The 22,009-nt window shown below is 42.5% G+C and overlaps 1 protein-coding gene across 4 annotated transcripts in view; it reads left to right on the top strand.

Moving 5' to 3' along the window:
- Window positions 1-11,982, top strand: part of NOL4 (nucleolar protein 4) — a 201,398-nt gene extending 189,416 nt beyond the window's left edge. For all 4 annotated transcript variants that reach the window (XM_040587951.1, XM_040587952.1, XM_040587950.1 and 1 more), the window contains 2 exons: window positions 1,360-1,440; window positions 10,034-11,982. In XM_040587951.1, the coding sequence (XP_040443885.1) occupies window positions 1,360-1,440; window positions 10,034-10,227 (275 nt within the window). In that variant the 3' untranslated portion in view covers window positions 10,228-11,982. The remainder of the gene's footprint in view (window positions 1-1,359; window positions 1,441-10,033) is intronic.
- Window positions 11,983-22,009: the final 10,027 nt, after the last annotated feature.

Here is a 22,009-nt window from a genome sequence, read left to right as displayed (position 1 = left end):
AAATACAGTGTGGTTTTGTATATCTGCTAAAACAGAAAAAAGGAGAAGTTGCAAAACAACTCACTGCTCGAATACCTATTTCTGGACCTTTCCCCACAGTAATATAATGTGTCCAATTAGCTCTCCTATCTACTAGTCCAACTGATGCATGTATTTGTATGCTGTAACTCTTTTAATTTGGTTATTTCCTCCCCTATAAAAGTCATCCTTACTCCGATCCCAGCCTGCGGACTTGGGTATCTGCTCACCTAACTGCTTGGTGGCTCTGGCTCAGGGACTTCTCTGTGCCTGCTGTTGCTTCCCTCCTCAGCCTGTCCTTCTACATGGCTAATTACAAAACCATAATTAGCTTTTTACACAACTGCATGGGGCAAACTTTCATGCAACTTTTCAATATGAGCAAGCAGAATGCAACAGTTTGTACGGTGACTCCTTCTTTATTGTAGGCAGGAAAAAAACAGCAGAAAAGGCTTGGGCTTACAGCACGAAGGTCTATTTTCCCTTTGCTTTTAAACCCTTTAGGCCAAGCCAGCTTGGCTGGAAAGCTTCACCCCATCACCAAGCAATCTGTGGGTTGACAGAGCCTCTGTCAGCCTGTACATGGGCTGGGGAGAAGCCTTTGGGGATGTTTTCCTTGATTCTTGTAGGTGTAAGAAAAGGGATGCTCCTTGAGAATGGTGGATTTCCACGTTCTCTTTTTTAAGGCTAATGCAGTTCCTGCTACAGAACTGAACAGAGAATCTCAAAGATGGGGTAGCCCAGTGGGTATAAACAAAATTTGCTTGCCAGCTCCTAGTCAGCCACAAAGGCTTCAGCTGGCTCCAATCCATCACACCTGGGCTGAGCCTGGAGGGATGCCCAGCTTGAGAGCAGGAGGGTGAGGACAGGAGACAGGCTGCTCTTTTGGGAGCAAAATCTCTTGGTGCTGGCAGAAGCTGTTGAAGTCCCTGCATGCTGCTGAGCCCCTCCTGACAGAGTGGGATTGCCCTGTCTCCCCACATGTTTCTGTCCAGTGGGTCGCTGTCTGCCCTCTCCTGATGACTGTCAGCTGTCAGAACTCTCTAAAGCCAGGGCGGGCTTGTCAGAGCTTTACTGTCCACAGCCACTTCATTTTCTGAGGTCCGTTTTCCCCAAGAGATGTGGAGAGTGTTTCTGCTGCCATTGCTGGAATTCCTGGAGTTGATTTGAGGCTGTTTGTTCTGCATCATTGCCTGGTTTTCTAGGTAGAAATGTCAGTCGTTTCCTTTTGTGTGTGTGAAAAGAGAGGGTGTTTCAGACTCTATGGCAGACTGGCCATGCAGGACATGCCCTTGTGTCATGGTAAGACAAAGCAGCTGTTGTCTCCATTTCTCTACACAGATCTGCAGCCTACCTCCACCACAGCTACAACTCAGCACTGCATCCCAGGCACCACAAACGTCCAGTCCCCTTCCAGCTCAGGTGAGTCCTTCTGTTGAATCTGAACATGTTCACACCACAAACAGATCCTGAGCCCTGGCAGACTTCTCTTTCAGCCTCCTCTCCTACAGGCGGCCTGCAGACCAGGACTAATGGCCCCATGGTCCAGCTGGTAGCTGCTAGACCCCTGCCACACTGCTCGCCTCTCCCTGCTACTTCCTTCCAGAGGTCCAGAAGGGCTGCACTCTCCCAGCTGTTCCCTGCTTTAGCCAAGTCTCTTACCCACATGCCAGTCAGCCTTTCTGGTCCTTTTGCCTCCTGGTCCTTTGGGTGGTGCAGCCCTGCTAAAGATGGTGGGGTATCTGGGGGAAGCTCCTGGAGCTGATGCTGCTGAGCCCCAATGATCAGCATGGTTGTGCTGCTCTGGGGCAGGGAGAGGAGGGCCAAGCACTCTTGTCCACTTTGGCATGTGACAGTAGGGAGGGTGCCTCATTTCCACACCCTCAAATCTGGTGAAGCTGTAACCTTCTGTAAAATCTTGGCACTGGCATGATCAGTAGAGGCTTCTTGGCAGTAAACTAGGTTAAAAAAAATGTCCAGCTGAGAATATCCAGTATGTAGCTAATTCTTAAAAGTGCTGACTGGGTTACCCACAGCATGGCTGGCCATGATGTGTAGGGATTGAATGGGATTTTTGCTGTGGTTGCTCTCTCCAGCTCTTCTTTACGTGTCTACTCTTGCACAGATTTCTGTGCTCTCACCGCTACCCTGATGACATCAAAGTGGAGAAAGAGGTAAAAGACAAATCAGCTTGTCTCTAACACAGCTGGAGCGTGGGGCATGAGTAGACACAGAGCAAGAGTGATAGGGTTAGAAACCTGAGACAGTGTGTTAGCCCTGTTTAAAAAAGTCAAAATATGGGATTGGGAGAAGTTGAATGGTTTGACCTGTGCTGTGGCAAAGGTAGGAATTTCTTACTGGGAAATTGTGGCTGAATTCTATATTAAGATCATCCCCATGTTCCTGTTCCCCCTTCCTCGTCCTCTTCATCTTACTGGATACATGGCATGTGCAAGTATTAGTCTGCTCCCACCATAGGAATAGGGGTGGAATGTCTGCAGATATATTGGACAGTATCCTACTTTCTACCTTTGCACAAAGCTCAGGAGACAGCCATTAAGGCAAGACAGGTGTATGCCACATAATTAATCTCCTGTGGTGGACAGGAAACATTACTGGATAACTTCACATAATCATTTCATCACAAACCAGTGTGTTTGCTGACTGGTGAAAATGCATGATGTTCAGTGGCTATAGGCATTTCTGTGTTTTCACATCTTTTTCCTCAGGCAACACAGCAGTTTTTTCTGCTAAGCTAGCTGAAGGTCTGTTTTCCAGAGGGAAAGGCATAGAAGGGAGAAAGAAGCTTAAAAGGTCCAATTCATTAGTCCCTTTTTCTTGATCGGAGATCTGGCATTTGAAACAATAGTTTTAGGCACATCTGCTCTCTGAAGGCAGGAGGAAAAGAAACACTGACAGATGCGTAATATCACAATAAAACATCCTTGTAGTAATAAATACATCTGATTTGGAAAAAGTAGCATATTTTGATGGTTGTTTATATTTAGTTTTATTGGAGCATATGAGTATCCAGTACACACTCACTTCTAAAGCTACTCATGGGGAAAAAAAGGACAGAGGGGAATAAGTGCAATAGAAAAGATACACAAGAGCGATTTCAAAGCATGGACAAATGTATTTTTCTATAAATAAGTGCCACTGCTTTTTACATCTTCACTGATGAAAAAGATTGCTTAACCATTGTTAAAATGTAGAAGCATAGATGCTTAAGCACATATTTTTAAAAAATAATTTTGTTATTTTAAAATATCATCTGCAATAGTTATAACCATTTTGAAAGTCATTGACACATATATTATTCTTTCAGTAGTTGTTAATTATAAGATTGGTAGCTGCCCAGTGACAGCATACAATTCTTAAGGGATTTTTGCTGAGACAGTTGACAGTGTCTAAGCAATCAGTAACAGCACATCTACATCTGACCCATATTTTGGAATTTGATATAAATCATGTTGCTAATGAGTAGAGCATGAGGCAATAACTATTTCCATTTAAGTCTTGCAATTTACAGAAAAGCCATTTGTCCAGCAGTGTATTTAATGGCAGATATTCCTAGCAGCTAATTTGATAAATGATTGTCTAGCACGTGAAGAGTGGGTTTTCAGAGTTCTCATATTCAGCTGGATGTGGTTCCAACAAGAACAGTTCCACCTCATAGAGGAAATTAGGTCTATGTAACTGGACTGAGGTGGTAAATAGAAAAATATTCTTGTGTTAAAGTGTAAGTCAGTCAGGTGTCCTCAGCAAGAGGCAGACGAACGACACTTCCGCCTTCTGAAAGAGTATAAAAGAAAGGATCTGTCCCAGCAATTTGTTTAACCCACTGCTTAAGAGAATGTTGTGCTGTTATAAAAACATGGGAGGTGACAATTGTGAGTTATAATAGTACACACTAAGAGAAATACCTAGTCAAGATTTTTAATTGTTCCGAAGTACTCCAGGATAGGAAGCAGTATGCTAAAATGTGCAATGTCACCTTGGAGGAACCTGACACTGCAAAATTAATTGCAAAAATATTCAAATTTTCTTCTATATGAGGATGCACTTGTTCCTGTGAAGACTGACAACTTAATAAATAATACTAAATACACTAAGGAAATAGTTCTATTTAAAGTTAGCGTAGTTATTAAAAAAAATCATGGTGAAGCTGTTCAGCTTTCTCCAGTTTTAGTCATCTGTAGTAATGGCTTCTGGGGACAGAGGTACACGAAACTTAACCAGCTATTTTAAGCCTTGAGAATATCTGTGATTTATTTGTCTGGTTAAAGAAATGCAGTGGATATTTATAAGTAAGATTTAGGTTCCTGTGCTTCAGTAGCTGATTTGCATAAAATTACAGAGGAAAAATCTACACGATAAGATAAAGATGCATTTATTTCTTATTTTCTGAACAACCAGGTATGATAAGGAAGCTACAGATAAGTTATAGCCCTTTTAGCATATAGCAGCCTGGACAAATTTTAAGAATCAATAATACTGTCAGTGAGTGTCTATCATAGCTATTAAAAGTGGAGACTAATATAATACATCGTGGAGCTAGTCTCTGAGCGAGGTATTCTTCCAGATATAAAACTTTGGCTGTCATAGGCAAGCTTTGGAGGTGAGGTTATGTATGTCACATAACATAATTAAAAGAACTAAAATCCTTATCCCCACATCAGGTGTGGCTTGTTCTCTTTCTGTTCAGCTCTCTGGCAGCACGTGCAGCTCCCCTTCCTGAAAAGGCACAGGCATACTCGCTGTCCTAAACCACAGACATGAACACTTTCTGTGTTTGTGTATTTCTTTGCTTTTTTGCTCAGGAGGCTTTTCTTTGAGGGCAAGGAAGACAGCACTGTGACTTAAGTACAAGGAAGAAGTCTGGGAAGTGAAGTAAAATCTTATTTTCCTAGTATATAGAGTTTTTTTTAAAAAAATGAGTAGTTTGAAGTAGCTGGGGTAAGTTAAAATCCAGTATTTCTAATTTCCTTTGTATCCAAGGGCTCTGTATATAACACAAGTCCCCCAGACCAAGAGGATTTCTGGGTCCTGATGGTTTCTTGTGTAATGCAGACTGCAGGTTTGCACTTGCACAGAACTTTATTTCCAGTTCCTTCAGTATTTCAAAGTTATATATCCTGAAGCATTAAAAAAACTTCCCTCATGATAGTTAATCTGGACATATAGGAATACAGGGCCAGATCTTTAGTTTGTGTAAATCACTGTGACCCTATGGACTTGTGAGGAGTTACACTGATTTATGCTTGCTGGACATCTGTTCTCCTAGTTTTTCTTTCAGAGCAGTGCTTTTAATTTGCTTTTACTCATCGTTTTTTGTAAGGGAAACCTCAGAGGTGTGAGCAAGCGCATTTCTACGTATTTTCTACTTATGAGTGAAACAAACTTAATATCTTATTCAGTCACTTAAAAATCTGGATTACCAATGAGAAAAACCCTTCAGTTTTATTGCAGAAAAAGATGTGCTCTGCCACAGAAGCTCTGTTATGCTATATATTGTGTGTGTGGTTTTGGCTGTCACATGAATGAGAGTCAAGGAAAGAACATAAAAGTTAAAGTAGGTTCATATGGAGCACAATGCCCTCAATATGTCAGTGGTAGCTTTTTCACTACTGACTCAATAAATACAGAAGTCTTTAATGGCTTCTTACAACCATTCAGTCCAGCTGGCTTTATGATTTGTATACCCTTCTTCTCTGTGCTGGGTTAAGATTTTACTTAGAAATATCCTCTGAGCTTCTTCACACTGTGATCGTTTCCCTGCAGCGTGCAGTCACACTGAAACAAATTCACTGAGCTAATTGTCCTTTATTTATCCTTTGTACGCTGGAAGTTACTTAAAAGTCAGTTCATTTATGCCAGTGTAAAGCTGGATAATACAGTTGTAAGGCTAAGTGCTGTCATGCTAGTTGCATAGTAGGAAGTAAGATGTAATAGGACCCTTTCTGTTCAAGTAGTTTCTTTTCATAGTCCCAGCTCTGCCTTCATTCACGCAAGGGGAGATTTTCATTAACTTCAGTGTGGGGACATGGCGATCTCCACGTTCTTTGTGGTCTCAGTTGTATCTCTGCATAAGCATAAAAGAAAGACAAATAAATAAGGTTTATGACCAGATCTTCAGCTTCTGAAAATCAGTACATCTCTTTCCATTAGTGCTTAAGATAATGAGTCTGTTTTTGAATCTTGTGATTCTGGTGGGATTATTTAAGAGAACATCTGAAGTATGAATTGGTGTGTTTTGTATTCCAAAATTTAATATGCTAAATTAAAATTATTCCACTCTCTTTAGGAAGCAAGGGCCATCCAGTGAGCCAATGCTGAGAAAGCCTTGGCATTGACATACATTGTCCAGATGAAAGTGAAAGGTGACATTTTTCTCATAGGAAGGCAAGATACATTGACTTGGGTAACTTGATCCCAATTTCCAGGAGAATATTAAGATTAAGATCAGGCTAGTCTGATCTTCTGCCTTCCAGAAGTACAGATTTACTACAGGCCACCTGATCAGGAAGAGGAACTCAGTGAGGCCTTTCCAGACAGTTGGAGGTAGCCTCACGATCACAGGCCCTGGTTCTCACTGGAGACTTCAACCACCCTGATACCTGCTGAAAAAACAACACAGCTAGGCACACATGGTCCAGGAGGTTCCTGCAGAGCATTGATGCAACTTTTTGACACAGGTGGTAGAGGAGCCACCAAAGCGAGGTGTGCTGCTGGACCTTGTACTGACAAAGCAGGACTGGCTGGGGATGTGAAGGTTGGGGGCAGCCTTGGTGGAGTTCAGGATCCTGAATGGAGGAAGCATGGCAATAAGTAGGATTGCAACCCTGGAATTCAGGAGAGCTAACTTTGGCTTCTTCAAGGACCTACTTAGAGGAATTGTATGGGTTAGGGCTCTAGAAGGTAGAGGGGTCCAAGAGAGCTGGCTAACATTCAAGCATCGCTTCCTCCAAGCTCAAGATAGGTGCACCTCTATGAGTAAGAAATCAAACAAAGAGGGCAGAGGACCTGCATGGATGAGCAAGGAGCTTCTGGCAAAACTCAGAAGAAGGAAGTTTACAGAATGTGGAAAAAGGGACAGGCTGCTTGGGAGGAATACAGGAATGTTGTCACAACATGCAGAGATGCAGATCTGGTGGGGGGTGTCAAGGACAACAAGAAGGGCTTCTTCAAGTACATCAGTAGAAGAAGGATGACTAGGGAAAATGTGGGTCCACTGCTGAATGAGGTGGGTGCCTTGGTGACGAAGAATACAGAGAAGGTGGAGTTACTGAATGCTTTCTTTGCTTTGGTCTTTATATCAAGGCTACCCCTCAGGAATTCAGACTCTGGAGGCAAAAGAGAAAGTCTGGAGAAAGGAAGGCTATCCCTTGGTTGAAGAGGATGAGGTTAGGGATCACTTAAGCAAACCTGACACCCACAGATCCATGGACCCCCAATGGGATGCACCCCTGAGTGCTGAGGGAGCTGGCAGATGTTACTGCTGAGCAGCTCTCCATCAACTTTGAAAGGTCATGGAGGACAGGAGAGTTACCTGAGGACTCAAGGAAAGCCAATGTCACCCCAGTCTTCAAAAAGGGCAAGAAGGGCCCAGGAAACCACAGGCCAGTCAGCCTCACCTCCATCCCTGGAAAGGTCATGGAACAGCACATCCTGGCTGTCATCTCTAAGCATGTGCAGGAAAAGAAAGTTGTCAGGAGTAGTCAACATGGATTCGCCAAGGGTAAATCATGCCCGACCAACCTGACAGCCTTCTGTGATGGAATGGCTGGCTGGGTAGATGAGGGAAGAGCAGTGGGTGTTGTCTGCCTTGACCTCAGCAAGGCTTTGGACACTGTCTCCCCTCATAGGTGAACTCAGACAGTGTGGGTTAGATGGGTGGACAGTGAGGTGGGTTGAGAACTGGCTGAATGGCAGAGCTCAGAGGGCTGTGATCAGCCGCGCAGAGTCTTGCTGGAGGCCTGTAGCTGGCGGTGTGCCCCAGGGGTCAGTGCTGGGTCCAGTCCTGTTCAGCTTATTCAGCAGTGACCTGGATGAAGGGACATGGTGTGCCCTCAGCAAGGTTGCTGATGATACAAAACTGGGAGGAGTGGATGATACCCCAGGAGGCTGCGCTGCCATTCAGCGAGGCCTGGACATGCTGGAGAGTTGGGTGGAGAGGATCCTCATGAAGTTCAACAAAGGCAAGTGTGAGGTCCTGCACCTGGGGAGGAACAGCCCCACGCACCAGTACAGGCTGGGGGTGACCTGTTGGAAGGCAGCTCTGTGGAGATGGACCTGGGAGTCCTGGTGGACAGCAAGCTGGCCATGAGCCAGCAGTGTGCCCTGGTGGCCAAGAGGGCCAATGGGATCCTGGGGTGCATCAGGAGAAGTGTGGCCAGCAGGTGGAGGGAGGTTGTCCTCCCCCTCTGCTCTGCCCTGGTGAGGCCCCATCTGGAGTGCTGTGTCCAGTGCTGGGCTCCCCAGTTCAGGAGAGACAGGGAACTGCTGGAGAGGGATACAAAGATGGTTAGGGTACTGGAGCATCTCCCTTGTGAGGAAAGGCTGAGGGAGCTGGGGCTGTTCAGCCTGGAGAGGAGAAGACTGAGAGGGGGGCTTATCAATGTCTACAAATATTTTAAGGGTGAGTCAAGAGGATGAGGCCAGGCTCTTTTCAGTGGTGCCCAGTGACAGGACAAGGGGCAACAGGCACGAACTGCAGCACAGGCAGCTCCATCTGAGTATGCTCTTTACTTTGGGGTTGGCAGGGCAGTGGCACAGGCTGCCCAGGGAGGCTGTGGAGTCTCCTTCCCTGGACACATTCAAAATGCACCGGGGTGTGACTCTGTGCAACCTGCTCTAGGAGAACCTACCTTAGCAGGGGGTTGCACTAGATGACTTCCAGAGGTGCCTTCCAACCCTGACCATTCTGTGATTTGCTACACTGTCAAAATGAATGAATAATGTTCTTCCAGATTTGCACGTAATAAACTGCTTGATAAGTATACTTGTCATCTGTGTTCTAGTATGTCTAAAAAAAGTCCTCAGTCCAATTCTACCTGTCCAGATTACGCTCCAGGAAGAAACATCTCATCAAAGCACCATACATCTTAGCTGATTAATAACTATGGCCAAATGACCAGGGAAATTCCACACAAAGCCAAACTTAATGATGGCAGATGGTTTTGCTGATCATAGTAACATGCAGACCACCCTCAGGAATGCTGTCTTCTGCATGCAGCATACATGGTCTTGAGAATATTCTTTGATGGAAAGTGCTAAGCATATTGCTGTAAGCCAAGGCAACATAGTGATTGCTGCAGATTCTCTATTCAGTGTTCAGGCCTCACAAGATCCTTGCAGTATATTGCCAGCTGTATGCAGCCCCCACAGATGATAGTGAATTCCTCAATGTAGCAGCCAGATTGTCACAGCCTAATCTCATTCATGACTAGCTATTTATGCAAGTGATCACATGGTATCAGGGCTAGTCAAGTGAATGACTATTTATCTACATCTGTAAGGGATTCACAATCTGGCCACATGCTGATTTAAGCATAAAATGCAAAAATAGATATCTAGAGAACATAAGTTTTCTATTCTTTGATAAAAACTGCAAATGTGCAGAATGCCATGAAGCCTACGATGGCAGCTGGAGCTGGGGGAGGCACAGATGAATCTTCTGCCTGCTCACCAGGATCAGATCCCAGGGCAGTGCTGGGGTGCAGGTGGCTTACACTGTATGGATACGCCCTAGAGGGTGATTTTCTACTGGCGGTGGAGTTGCCCCTCATGTAGTGTAAATAGAACTTAAAGGGTGTCTTTCATATATAAATATAAATCACTGTGGTTCCTGGCAGGGCAACTGGTACCTGAACAGTTACTGCTTGTTTCTGCTACTTCTCATTGGCACTCAGCTGAGAGCAGATTTTGTTACTCTGCATTTGTGGCTGCAGACCTGTGAAAGGTCTCTTGCCGCAGATCTGAAGCTTCTTTTCTTTTCTTTTGTTACCTGCAGGTCCAACAGATCTCAGTATGAAGAGGCAGTTAGCAACCAGCTCTGGATCCTCCAGTAGTTCAAGCTCTAGACCCCAGCTGAGTCCAACTGAAATAAATGCAGTGAGGCAGCTTGTGGCAGGGTATCGAGAATCAGCCGCGTTTTTATTGCGTTCTGCAGATGAACTGGAAAACCTTATTTTGCAGCAGAACTGAGTCATGTAACCTTCACACTGGCCTGGTCTTATCTCAGAGTTTCCACTAATGACATTTTGATTTCCCAGAGCACACACTTCAGTTACTGCACAGTCTTTTAGGAGAGTTAATTACCATAATGCCACACTGTTCTTGATCCATAAAGTGATGTGTTAAGGTGCTTCAAGTGAACTTCGACCTCTGGTATTTCCGAGGTACTTTACTGTGTCCAGCCTATTGCTTTTGTTTTAGTGTGTCAGCATAAATATCGAAAAAGTGGCTAGAAATTAACTCGTTCTAACAAGTGGAGGAAACAGAAGATGCTGTGATGGTTTTAAAAAAAATGGTTCAAGATCCAAGTGCAATATTAGTGGAATGTGATACTGACTCATTGGACTTAAAGCTGCAGTATATGGCAAAACGTTGCCAAATGTCCTGTTGCTACAGGGCACAATTACAATTAAAAGGATCTTGTATTTTAAAAAAATGTAATTTTTATAAAAAACAAAACAAAAGATTTTTGTTTTCATTCAAGATTTTTCATTGTTACTTTGGTAAACTTTTTCACTTGTCCTGAAAATGTTTTGAGGAGGTATTTTAAGTCCCCCCTTCCTCTCTTGAACCCCTGACTGTGCCCTTCTCCCCAACTTCATATTCTTTCTACAACGAGTAACTCTTGATGCTGGATAATTCTTCCCCCATGTACTGTAAATTGTCATGTTATGGAATACTTTCCAAAGGAAGCATGCATTTCCTGCATTCATACCATTCTCAGCTCCATTCTGTAATATATTGCAGCTTTATTAGCAATTAATAAAGAGTTGAGGGTTTTTTAAAAAAGACATATCATTGAGAAAAAAAAAAAGATAAAATTGATTTCTTATGGTGAGCTCATCTAACTCCATGATCACTGCTGCTGTCCTATACAAGTCCCTCTAGTTGTGATTGGATGTAGATGATGAATGTTAAGAGGTTGCAAGTGACAATCTGAAAATTTGCACTCTTGTGTGTATTTATTTTTTGTTTCCTTAATTTAAACAAAATTCTTACCGAGGAGGTAATTGACACTTCTGGTATGATTTGTATAATTCCCAGGCCTAGCTAAAACCTGTACAAAACTGTAAATGGATGCAGCTGCAACTATAATAAAACACTTCTCTCCCCTTCCCCACTCTTCCCAACCCCTCTATTTCTTATTTTATAATATTGATTACACATTAATGGTGTTTTCTTTGTGCACTACAGCAGGCTTATTTTTAAGTATATAGAAAAAAAGTACTTTAGTTTATGCTTACTGTACTATCTGTTCTGTTGTTTAGCTTTTGTTGAATAACAAGTTTCTTGTGCATTCCTAAATTTGCCTTATTTCATGTACAAAATTTTATGTAATTCTGTTTTTGACAATGAGTTTAAGGCATCAGTGATATTTTATATCTACTTGTTACATATAGTTTTCCAAGTAATGACTGTGATTGTGACCAAGTAATGTGCACTTTTTCTTGTAACTGTGGACATTGCTATGCTTTTTTTTCTCTAGTGTTTCTAGAATTACTGTTGCTTACAATTATGTAAAAGAAAAAGAACTTTTGTGATACTGTTGGTGAATATTAATGTGAAAAAGCCTATGAAATATGAGTATTTTGGAGGTACATAGATACACAAACATCTCTAAGTTGTGGACTGATGTTCACATATTTAAATGAGAATTCAAAACCTGAGGGCTGGAATCATTTCCTCTGTTTTGTTTGGGTTAATAAACAGATTTCTGTGTTTAAATACATGATTGTGAAACATTATAACATTTACATTTATGTAGCATTTAAAGCTATAAATCTTACTGTCTTTAAACAGGAAAAAGGGCCTTCCAGTCCAATTCATGCAGACACCCAAACCTCATTTCTCAAAATTATCAAGTAAATCCAGTAGGCCAATCTAGCTGGAGCTTTGTATTAATGAAGCATTTCCTCAATAAGAGCAGAAGTGGGTGGTCCATAAATCATGAGATCCGATTCACTAGCATGTTATAATTTTAAGTTGGCTGGAGGCTACACCATTTTGCCACTTTATTTTTAAAAATCTATTGGATGTCTTTTTAAAGTCACTTATTCCTGGATATGAGAATATCTTTGCAGATCCTTACTAGCTGCTACCCACCACTTGAGAGATGCATTCGCTCCTAACATCTTCTCACCATGCTTCTGAAACCCTATGGCTTGTCTCTACCACAGTTGTGTGGTTGCCTCAGCATTTGTCTCACCAGGCATTCAAAAGCCTTAGAAATCAAGTGCCTTTTTCCTCTCTTCCACTTTCAAGTATCTACAGCACCTTCTGTCTGTGCATGCCAAGAGGGGATGAAGCAGGTACCTTGTGCCAGGTCACTACCTTGGCCTCATCAGAAGAAGAAGTCTGGCATACATCTTCCACAGAGAAGTAGTGACAACTATGCCTACATTTCAAAGTTTCCTTAGTCCTGTTGTCCAGGACACTGTGCTACAAAGTGCCAGCTAAGCAGCAACCAGCAGTTTGTCCAAGAGGCTGTTTGCCAGCCAGGAATCTTCTCGGCTGGGCAGCCTCGCTGCTTTTCAAGCTGTCTTGCTAAATGCAGGTAAGGTCAGGAGGCTAGAGGATGAGGCGGTAAGAGATTAACTTCAGTGTTCTACCTTCTGACTCCTCTTCTCTCTCCCTCCCAATTGCTTCTTCTCTTGAAAAGAGAAGTAGGGAAGTTGGGGTTCACTATATGACCTTCAAGGCCTATGGCTGATCTCCCCTTTTTCCTGCTCCACCCCCAGCCTACTTTGATAGTTGTCCAAGTATATCTCCTACAGCACACACAACCTGTTCTTCTGGTTACCTTCTCTGAAATATTTAGGGCCATCTTCAACTGTAGGAGCGATTAACATCCCTCTCTAAAGGCTCAGACTGGTACTTCGCTTTCAGTCCTCAAATGGTTTATCTGTGCCAAATTTCAGGAGGCTGATGGGGTTTTTACTCTATAGCTGTTTCCACCTCTTAAGTACTGGGTTTATTCATCTCTTCTTTGCAACAGCCATCGATTCAACTACAGTTTTAACTTCCTCTGCTTCTAAGAGGGTACTGAAGTTTGGACTCATCCTGTGAAGGAGGGATCATAAATCTCGGTCCACTTCTATGTGAGAAAATCTACATCCAAGCACTGCAATTAAATTTGCATTCTTGGATCTAATGTATGTCTCAGAGCCACCTACTCTCTGCTGGCTTTGAACCTCCTAGAGGAGTAAAGGTGCAGGTGGAGAAGATACTACTCCAGCTATAGACCGAGTCAAGTATCCAGAAATAACTTCAGAGTTATTTCTTTCTCTTTTCCCTATCTTCTGTAATCTATGGTGTGTCACCTCAGCTGTTAGGATGTTTGTTTGTTTGTTTTTTTTTTTTAATATTGCTGTTAGGATAAGGCCAGTCCCTTCCAGCTTGGGCATTCGCCTGAGTATGGCTGCTTGAGGCTGCCTTCAGAAAAGCATTATCCTTGTATCTAATATCTTTATTAAACTAGTACTTCAAGTTGATGGATGCCTCACTACAGAACCCTATCAGTGCAGACTGGCAGGTGCTGGTCTTGAGACAGCCTCATGTCTTCCCAACTATTCTGGAGTTTCCTTGGAAGTGGTCCTGTAAGACCTTCAGTTTTCATGGGGTTTCTGGAAAGGGAGGGATGGTGGGAGAGTATCATGTAATGTCCCTAAATTCCCATGCAGAATTAAGTACCAAACATTATCATGGTCTCAGTGGGTTGAGTCTCTTTAGGCTTACTTCCACACTGGGAAGATGTCATTTACCCATTCTTCTCTCCTCTCTCCCTGATTTCCAGGGTAGTTTTCATTGGTAGGAGAAGCAACTGTGGGTAATATCTATAGATGCAACCTCACATTGTGGGAGTGGACAAGCTGACCAGCTTAGCAACTAACCAGATTTGTTTACTGCTTTTGATGTCAGCTGGGAAACTGGACTCAGAACACATGAAAAGAGATCTGGAGCCTAAAGTTTCTATCCAGATTGGCACCTTGCTGCCTGCCACCAGAGAACACCAACATATCAGCCATGATGAGTATCAAAAGCTACAGAAAGACAATGCATAAGTAAGCAAGAATTTGTCAATTCAAAAGCTGCCCATCCTGTGTGGAGAATGAGTTTTCTGGACGAGGAAAAGCAGATGAACATGTACATGAACATAACTATAAAACTAATTGGAAAACAGAGTCAACCTGAAGGGACTGGATGTTCCTGCTGCAATGACCCGAGTCCCTGCTGAATACAGTTTAAATGGAGGTAAGTTTTGTTGGTAAAACTCCATTAAATAAGGAACAATTTCATTTCTGTCCAGTTCCTAGCACTGTGTTAAAAAATTCCCGTAAATTTTTTAAAACCTCTCTGAATTTCTCTTTGAGTGGCTTGTGAGGCATTCATAAGGAAGCTGTGTTTTTCTATATAAAGAAAAGCTGATCTTAGTAGATCATGGAGTCAGGATGATCTAGCCCTAACTCTAACCACTATTGAAAAAGTTACCAGCACATGAAAAAGAATTGTAAAATAAAGGCAGAAATCAAGCAATGCCACACAGATAGTTGCAAGAGTAAGCATGTAAGAATCTAAAATGGCTGTACTGGACAAGACTGTTCACAGCCATCTATTCTGTTGCTGGTAATAAATAAAACAGATAAAGATGTAGCAGATAGAGCAGACCAGAAGAATAGAACAAGCATATAGCAATGCTCTCTAAATAGACATCCATCGTCTACGACAGTTTGAGGCTGCAGTGGGTTGCCCCTGGCTGGCAACTAACCCCACGCCGTCACTCGCTCACTCCCCACAGCAGCACAGAGGGAGAATCGGAAGGCAAAAGCGAGGGGGGGAAAGTGGGTCAAGTTTAACAAATGAAGACTGATAAAAGAAAAAGCGATGCGAAGGCAATCAGTCACCACCTCCCACCAGCAGACTGATGCCCAGCCGGTCCCCGAGCAATGGCTACTTTGGACACACACCCCACCCCAACTGCCCCCCATGTTTTTTTGCCAAGAATGACATCGTATGGTACGGTATGTCATAAAAAAAGAGCAGGCACAAAAGGCAAATGAGTAGCTTGAGGCCATGCCATCTGTGAATGCCCAAGCCAGGTGTGCTGACTCCTTTCCAGTGTCATGCCCCAGTAAAGCACACTCCAGATGTGCCAAGTGCAGCATGTAAAGTCCAAAATTCAGATTCGATTTTTCTGCTAAGCTGTCCTCTGGACTGGATCAAATGTTGAGGAAGAGCTTGTAGAAATGTTTTTTTCACTCTAACCCAAAAAACCTGCTTAAATCTCTTTTTCACCACTGAAAAAAAGAGCACAAAGGAGCTGGAAAGGCTGTAAAATTAATAACTGCTTTATGAATAGAAACTTTAATTTGTGCCACCTAATTCAGTTAATTTCTCCAAGTGTGGAGTAAGATATTTTATGCAAAGTTTTTTGTTCCCATTTCTAATAATGCCTGGAAACACAATGGGAAAGAGTTCTAATTATTGTGACTATATATTTAAAATTTGTTTTGTAAGTACACCTTTGCCATAGTATGCCAACTATAGAATTACAGTGTAAGGAGAGCTGGGAGAGGGATCCGGACTACCAATTGCACGTAGATAGGATTGTCCTCTTTTTCCCTGAGAGTCTAGGCAACCGTCAACTCAGGAGCGGGGTTTGATCACAGTAGCTAATTAGAAGAAACAGTGTTGCTGAATTTTCAAGGTTTTCTAGTAAATAATTTTAATTTGGGTTTCTCCTAATGCTCCCCTGGAAACGTAAATCAGATAATTTTTCCCACAAGGCTGCTGTTTTCTTATTGTACGGTTGCTAATCAGTTCTTAGTGCCGGTTTGTTTTTTATACTCAGTCACAACACAGTGAAGCACTCATAGGAGGAAAAGCACTGAGAAAACCTGGAAAAATAGAAAGGATAACTATTATTAATTTTTCAAACATGTCTGTTTAACTATTTTAAATTATTTTTATTTGTGGTTGCAAACCCAGAGTGCCTTAGCAACACAAGCTTGACCTATTTATTTCCTCTCATATTCTGTTGCAGGGAGGGAAGGATTTGCTATGTGGAGGAATAGCTTCTAGCTGAAAAAAGCTTTTACTGCCCTAGCCAGCAGACAGCCTTAACCAGCATCCATTTGCTGCCCCTGATATTTGAAAATTAAAAGCTACAAGGCATGCTTAACTTGCAAATCTGTTCTCTAATAATTAGAAGCACAGACTAAATAATTTTAATGTCTTCGTCCAGTGTTTTTTTTTTTCTTTTCAATGCAAACATTAAATTATAAAGAAAAACAAAAAATAAAATTGCATTTTTAATATAAATCTTTAACATCCACCATACATTTGAGGTCCACATTGAGAAGACTTTAATAGTCTCGGTGCAAAAGTAAAAAATCATACAATTGCTCTTTTGTACATAATTGTTATTAGTGTTTGTTTGTAGTATGTGGATTCCAGATTTCTTCTGCTGTGCAGGGAAATCTCCACAGTAGAAATCCACACTCTTCTTTGGACTAGGATGTCAAAGAAGGCAGCACACCCTGTCTATTCTCCCTGCCAAGTTCTTTGTCACTCTGTTACCTTACAAACATCACTGATGAAGGGCTTGGAATCACACTCAGTTAAAAAACTACCACATAGTTAATGAGTAAGGTTTGGTGGTTTAAACACCAAATAATTTAGAACCTGGTAGAATCAGAGAATCACGGGACGGTTTGGGTTGGAGGGGAACTTCAAAGATTATCTAGTCCCACCCTTCTCCCATGAGCTTTCACTAAATCAGGCTGCTCAAAGCCCCATCCAGTGCTGACCTCGAACACTTCCAGGGATGAGGCATCCACAGCTTCTCGGGGTAACCTGTTCCAGTGTCTCACCAACTGCATTGTAAAAAATCTCTTCCTTATATCTTGTCTAAATTTACCCTCTTCTGGTTTAAAACCATTGTCCCTTGTCCTGTCACTACAGACCTTGGTAAAAAGCCGCTTTCTATCTTCCTTACATATTGAAAGGCTGCATTAAAGTTTCCCCAGAGCCTCCTCCAGGCTGAACAACTCCAACTCTCTCAGCCTGTCTTCATAGGAGAGGTGTTCTATCCCTCTGATCATTTTCGTGGCCCTCCTCTGGACCCGCTCCAACACGTCTGACTTTCCTGAGGACTTTGCTGAGGACTCCAGAGCTGGACGCAGCACTCCAGGTGGGGTCTCATGAGAGCAAAGGGGGAAGAATCACCTCCCTTGACCTGCTGGCCATACATTTTTTTTATGGAGCCCAGGATATGATTAGCTTTCTGGCCTGCAAGTGTACATTGCTGGCTAACATCCAGTTTTTTATCCATCAGTATCAAGTCCTTCTCCACTCTCAATCCATTCATCCCCCAGTCTATACTGATACTGAGGCTTGCCCCAACGCAGGTGCAGGACCTTGCACTTGACATTCTCCAACTTCATGACATTCACACTGGTCCACTCCTCAGGGTGGTATCCCAGAGGCATCTTGACCCATTACTACAGTATACATAGGAGTAGGCTATTAAGATCACTTTATGATGCTATAGAAAAGCTCTCATTCCCAATATCCTGTTGGCTGGTTGTTGCCTTCCCAATACTTCTGGGTGGAAGCTTTTCTGGAAAATCTCTGTGAAATTGTATAGTTGAGCTATTGTGGGCAGTTTGGTGATGTTTCAGTGGTACTTCAGAAAACCTTCCAGTAGCAGTTTCTTGTATCACTGTCACTTCAGACTGGTATTTTAGAACCTGAAAGAGAATTCCATTGTCAAGAAATTGAGAGAGAAATGTGGTTATTAGCTGTCACTAGATGGTACATTTTTATGACGTGAAGAAGTGAAAATTAATCTTTTTTTTGGCTTAAAAAAGGGCCATCTGCCCATGCCAGTCACTGTTAAAGGCCACTTTCTTCTGTAGGGGAGGCTGAGAATACTAACAGGGATACTGATTTTTATTAGCCTTCTACTGCTTCCCACCAATAAGGGGATGTCGTTGTTATGGTAATATAGTGTGAGTGACACAATACAATGAAAGAAATCAGTAGGCCTTAGGTGCCCTGATGAGCACCAAGCCCTGAAATGACTCTGCAAGGTCAAGACAACTCAACGCACCTTCAGTGGGCACAGCATACTCTCCTTTGTCAACATTTTGTTCATTAAATTTATATTAGCGAACTAATAGAAAGACTTACCTACAGTTCAAATGTTGCAGATCCTGTTGCAGGCTGTGAATAGCAGCTATCAGGGCCACTTGAATGGGAAAAGGGATGGCACTTGTTGAACAGAGCGCAGCTCTCAGGCTAAGAGCTTAGAAAATCTTTATGAAAATGAGAAACGCTTGCATAAGCTTTACACAGTTCAGACTTTGGCAGACCTCAGGAACACAGTGCCCTTATGACAAGGTGCAATTTCAGCTGTATCTGCAACTGAAACAGTAAGAAAGGTATTCAGCAAAAACAATCACATCATTTACCTGGATGAAGTGCAGAGCTGATGTCGTGGTTTAACTTGGCAGGCAGCTAAACACCACACAGCTGTATGCTCACTCCCCCACCTCCAGTGCAATAGGGAAGAGAATTGGGGGGGAAAAAATGTAAAATTTGTGGGTTGAGATATAGACAGTTTAATAGGACAGAAAAGGAAGGGAAAATAATAATAATAGTACTGATAAAATAATCAGAATATACAAAACAAGTGATGCACAATGCAATTGCTCACCACCCACCAGCTGATGCCCAGCCAGTCCCTAAGCAGCAGCCCCCAGACAGCTTTCCACCTCGTTTATACACTGATCATGATGCCATATGGTCTGGGACATCCCTCTGGCCAGTTGGGGTCAGCTGTCCTGGCTGTGTCCCCTCCCAGCTTCTGTGCCCCGCAGACTGCGCACTGGTGGGGTGGGGTGAGAAGCTGAAGAATCCTTGACCACTGCTTAGCAACAACTAAACCATCGGTGTGTTATCAACATTATTCACATCCCAAATCCAAAACACGGCACCGCACCAGCTACTGGGAAGAAAACTAATTCTGTCCCAGCCAAAACCAGGACAGCTGATGACACGTTTCACATTATAACAGCTCTTCCAGTGATCACAGCTGAGCTGAGAGTCCTGTACCAAATACTCTGACTGTACATTGCTTTCTAGCGAGCTGAAAGCTTGAAAGCTCTAAGATGAAGGTAAAAAGCTCTTTCATTACTGACTGATTCTCCTCCAATTCAAAAAAAGAAGGCAAGGATTTGATTTTGGTGCCAGAGACTGTCTGATGACCTGCTAGCTAATTTGCTAATATTCACATGTAAAAGCTAGTTGCTGAGTAGTAGGCTCCGTGTGAACACTAATGAATGGCAAATGCCGCTCTGAAGCGGTCATTATTCCTGACAAGCAGGTACACTGTGGTAGCTTCTCCTCTTGGATATTTCACTGTTGTCTGTTGTTTTATGTGAGAACATTGCTTTGAAACTGAGGCCAAAGTACAGAGTCATGAAAAATTGGTCTGGCACCAAACAACCAGATCTGAGCTGCAGCAGTTTTGAAGATCAGTCATAGAATCATGGAATTGTTTAGGTTGGAAAAGACCTTGAAGATCATCAAGTCCAACTGTTAGCCTAACACATTCCTGGAAAGGTCCCCAGAAGAGAATAGCTGCTTTTCTCTCTGTTTGAGAAACACCTGGGTAATTAAGAATAGGATTTAAGGTAAGTATTGCCAAGACTGGCTCCTGTGTCACTGCCTTCTCTTTTCCCAAAGTACATTTAAAGTAAGTGTGTTCATGGTAGGAATTCAATAGAGACTGGACTTCTTCCCAAAGTATTTTGAGATACCAAAATAACATAGCGATCTTGTCTCATTTCCTTCGAGACTGACAGTATGACATGGCGGAGGTGTGCTGTGTAAAACCCATGGCTGCCAAACTAAAGCAGCTTTATTAACAATTAAGCAGTTTTGATTCTGTTCTGCAGATGGCAGTGCTTATTGCAGTGCTGTGTTACATCCAACACTGTGTAAGACTTGGGTGATTGGACCCTCCGAGTCAGAGGTGCAAAAGGGTTTGTGTGGGTAGTTGGTGAGTCTGAGCTAAAGAGCTCCCTCAAGTCTTGCCTGACTAGAGGTCACTCATGGGCTCCTTGTGTTAACCCTGTACACTTCCATGGTGCTTTCTTAACCTCACGCTATATTCTTACACCCTTGTTTAGATTCTTTACTGAATTTGTAGGGCTAGTGTTTTCACTAAAATGAAATGCATATTCTTAAATATTTTTGCTTCCATCTGTCCTGAGGAATCCGTTTAATGAGACTGTTTATTTTCTTATATTAACCCTTTAAGAATCTAGAAATTCAGTTGTAAACACAAATGCCTTAAAAACACATGAGTAGCTACAAAACATGGGTTGTAAAAAACATTTTAAATACCTAGAATGGATTTACATGATCCCTGGAGCTTAGAGCAAGAACTTTCTGAGGACACAAAGCAAGGGTAAACCACAAAGGAGGGTTTATACATTTCTAGTAAGATACTACTCTCCCGATTTTCTTACCCTGCTGAACAGTAACAGGCCCTTTCATGTAACATGATTGTGTGTTTATTTGCAACTACAGTCTTTAAAGGGCTAAGGTAAATACAAAACAAGAATAATCCCAAATTCAAAACATTTTAACAGATGCTTTCATTGGGAGCAGGAGACATATTCAGGAGAAGTCATCAGACCAGCAGTCGGACCAAACTTAAAAACACCGCTACTTTATTCTTCTTAAATCACAACATGTCTGTACAGGCAAAGGCTTGAAAACTGAACGCCCTATCTGGCTTTTGTACCCTCAGCTTGCATGGATGTCCATGAGAGCTGAGAGTACCTGCTGCTCTGCAGGCCTGGCAGGGGGAAGGTCAAAGAATGCATGTGTCACACTGGAATTCGCAGCAGCTCATCTCCACGAATAGAGGTTTGCTTATGCTAAAACATTTCCCCCATGCTCTGGTCATTTACCCCACTCTGGAATGTGGATATTAATAGTCTTTCATGCTTATTTAAAGCATTTTTATGTTTCATCATCCTCCTAGCAGGAGGGAAGAGCAGAGAAAAACTGTGACACAGTTATAGTCATACTGTGCTATGAAGTTTTTCCATGTACAACTGCAACTTCAATGGGGCACAGCAGCATTACTGAATGAAGATGATCCTAGTTAGCCCAGGCACCTGATTGACTATCATCTGACATATTCCCAATACTTTTAACTAATTTCTCAGACTAGTTCCCCGCCCCCCCCCCCCCCCCCCAAAGATGAAACCAGGATCATTACTAAAACGGACATGGTTGTGAGTGTACTTTGATGTGTGACAAAAACATCTAAGCAGATTGCTCTTAGATGTAGCAAATGTGTGTGGCATTCATTTTGAATCTTTTTCTTCAAAGAAGAGGTTATCATAAATTTCTTCAGAGGATGTCACTCCACAGTCACTTACCCACCCCATTATTAGCATGTTCCACTCACCAAAGGGCAGGTACTGTGCCTGGAATAAGAGAAACAGGTATATTACACAGGTATCAAAATGAAATGGTCAATAACAGAGGTTTTTGATTGCAGTGCACCCAAAACAAGGAAACTGATGTCTGGGTAGTAGCATCTTGCAAAATTAACCACCCTTTTAACCACTGACATCCAATAATTTAAATAGAATTCCATAATTATTAGTGTTTCTTTAATCACTTTATCTCCTACTACACCAAGAATTTTCACAGGTTGCTGTATCATGAC

Source organism: Falco naumanni, chromosome 3, assembly GCF_017639655.2.
Source record: "Falco naumanni isolate bFalNau1 chromosome 3, bFalNau1.pat, whole genome shotgun sequence".
Classification (NCBI taxonomy): Eukaryota; Metazoa; Chordata; class Aves; order Falconiformes; family Falconidae; genus Falco; species Falco naumanni.
This window is presented reverse-complemented; position numbering and strand designations above follow the sequence as displayed.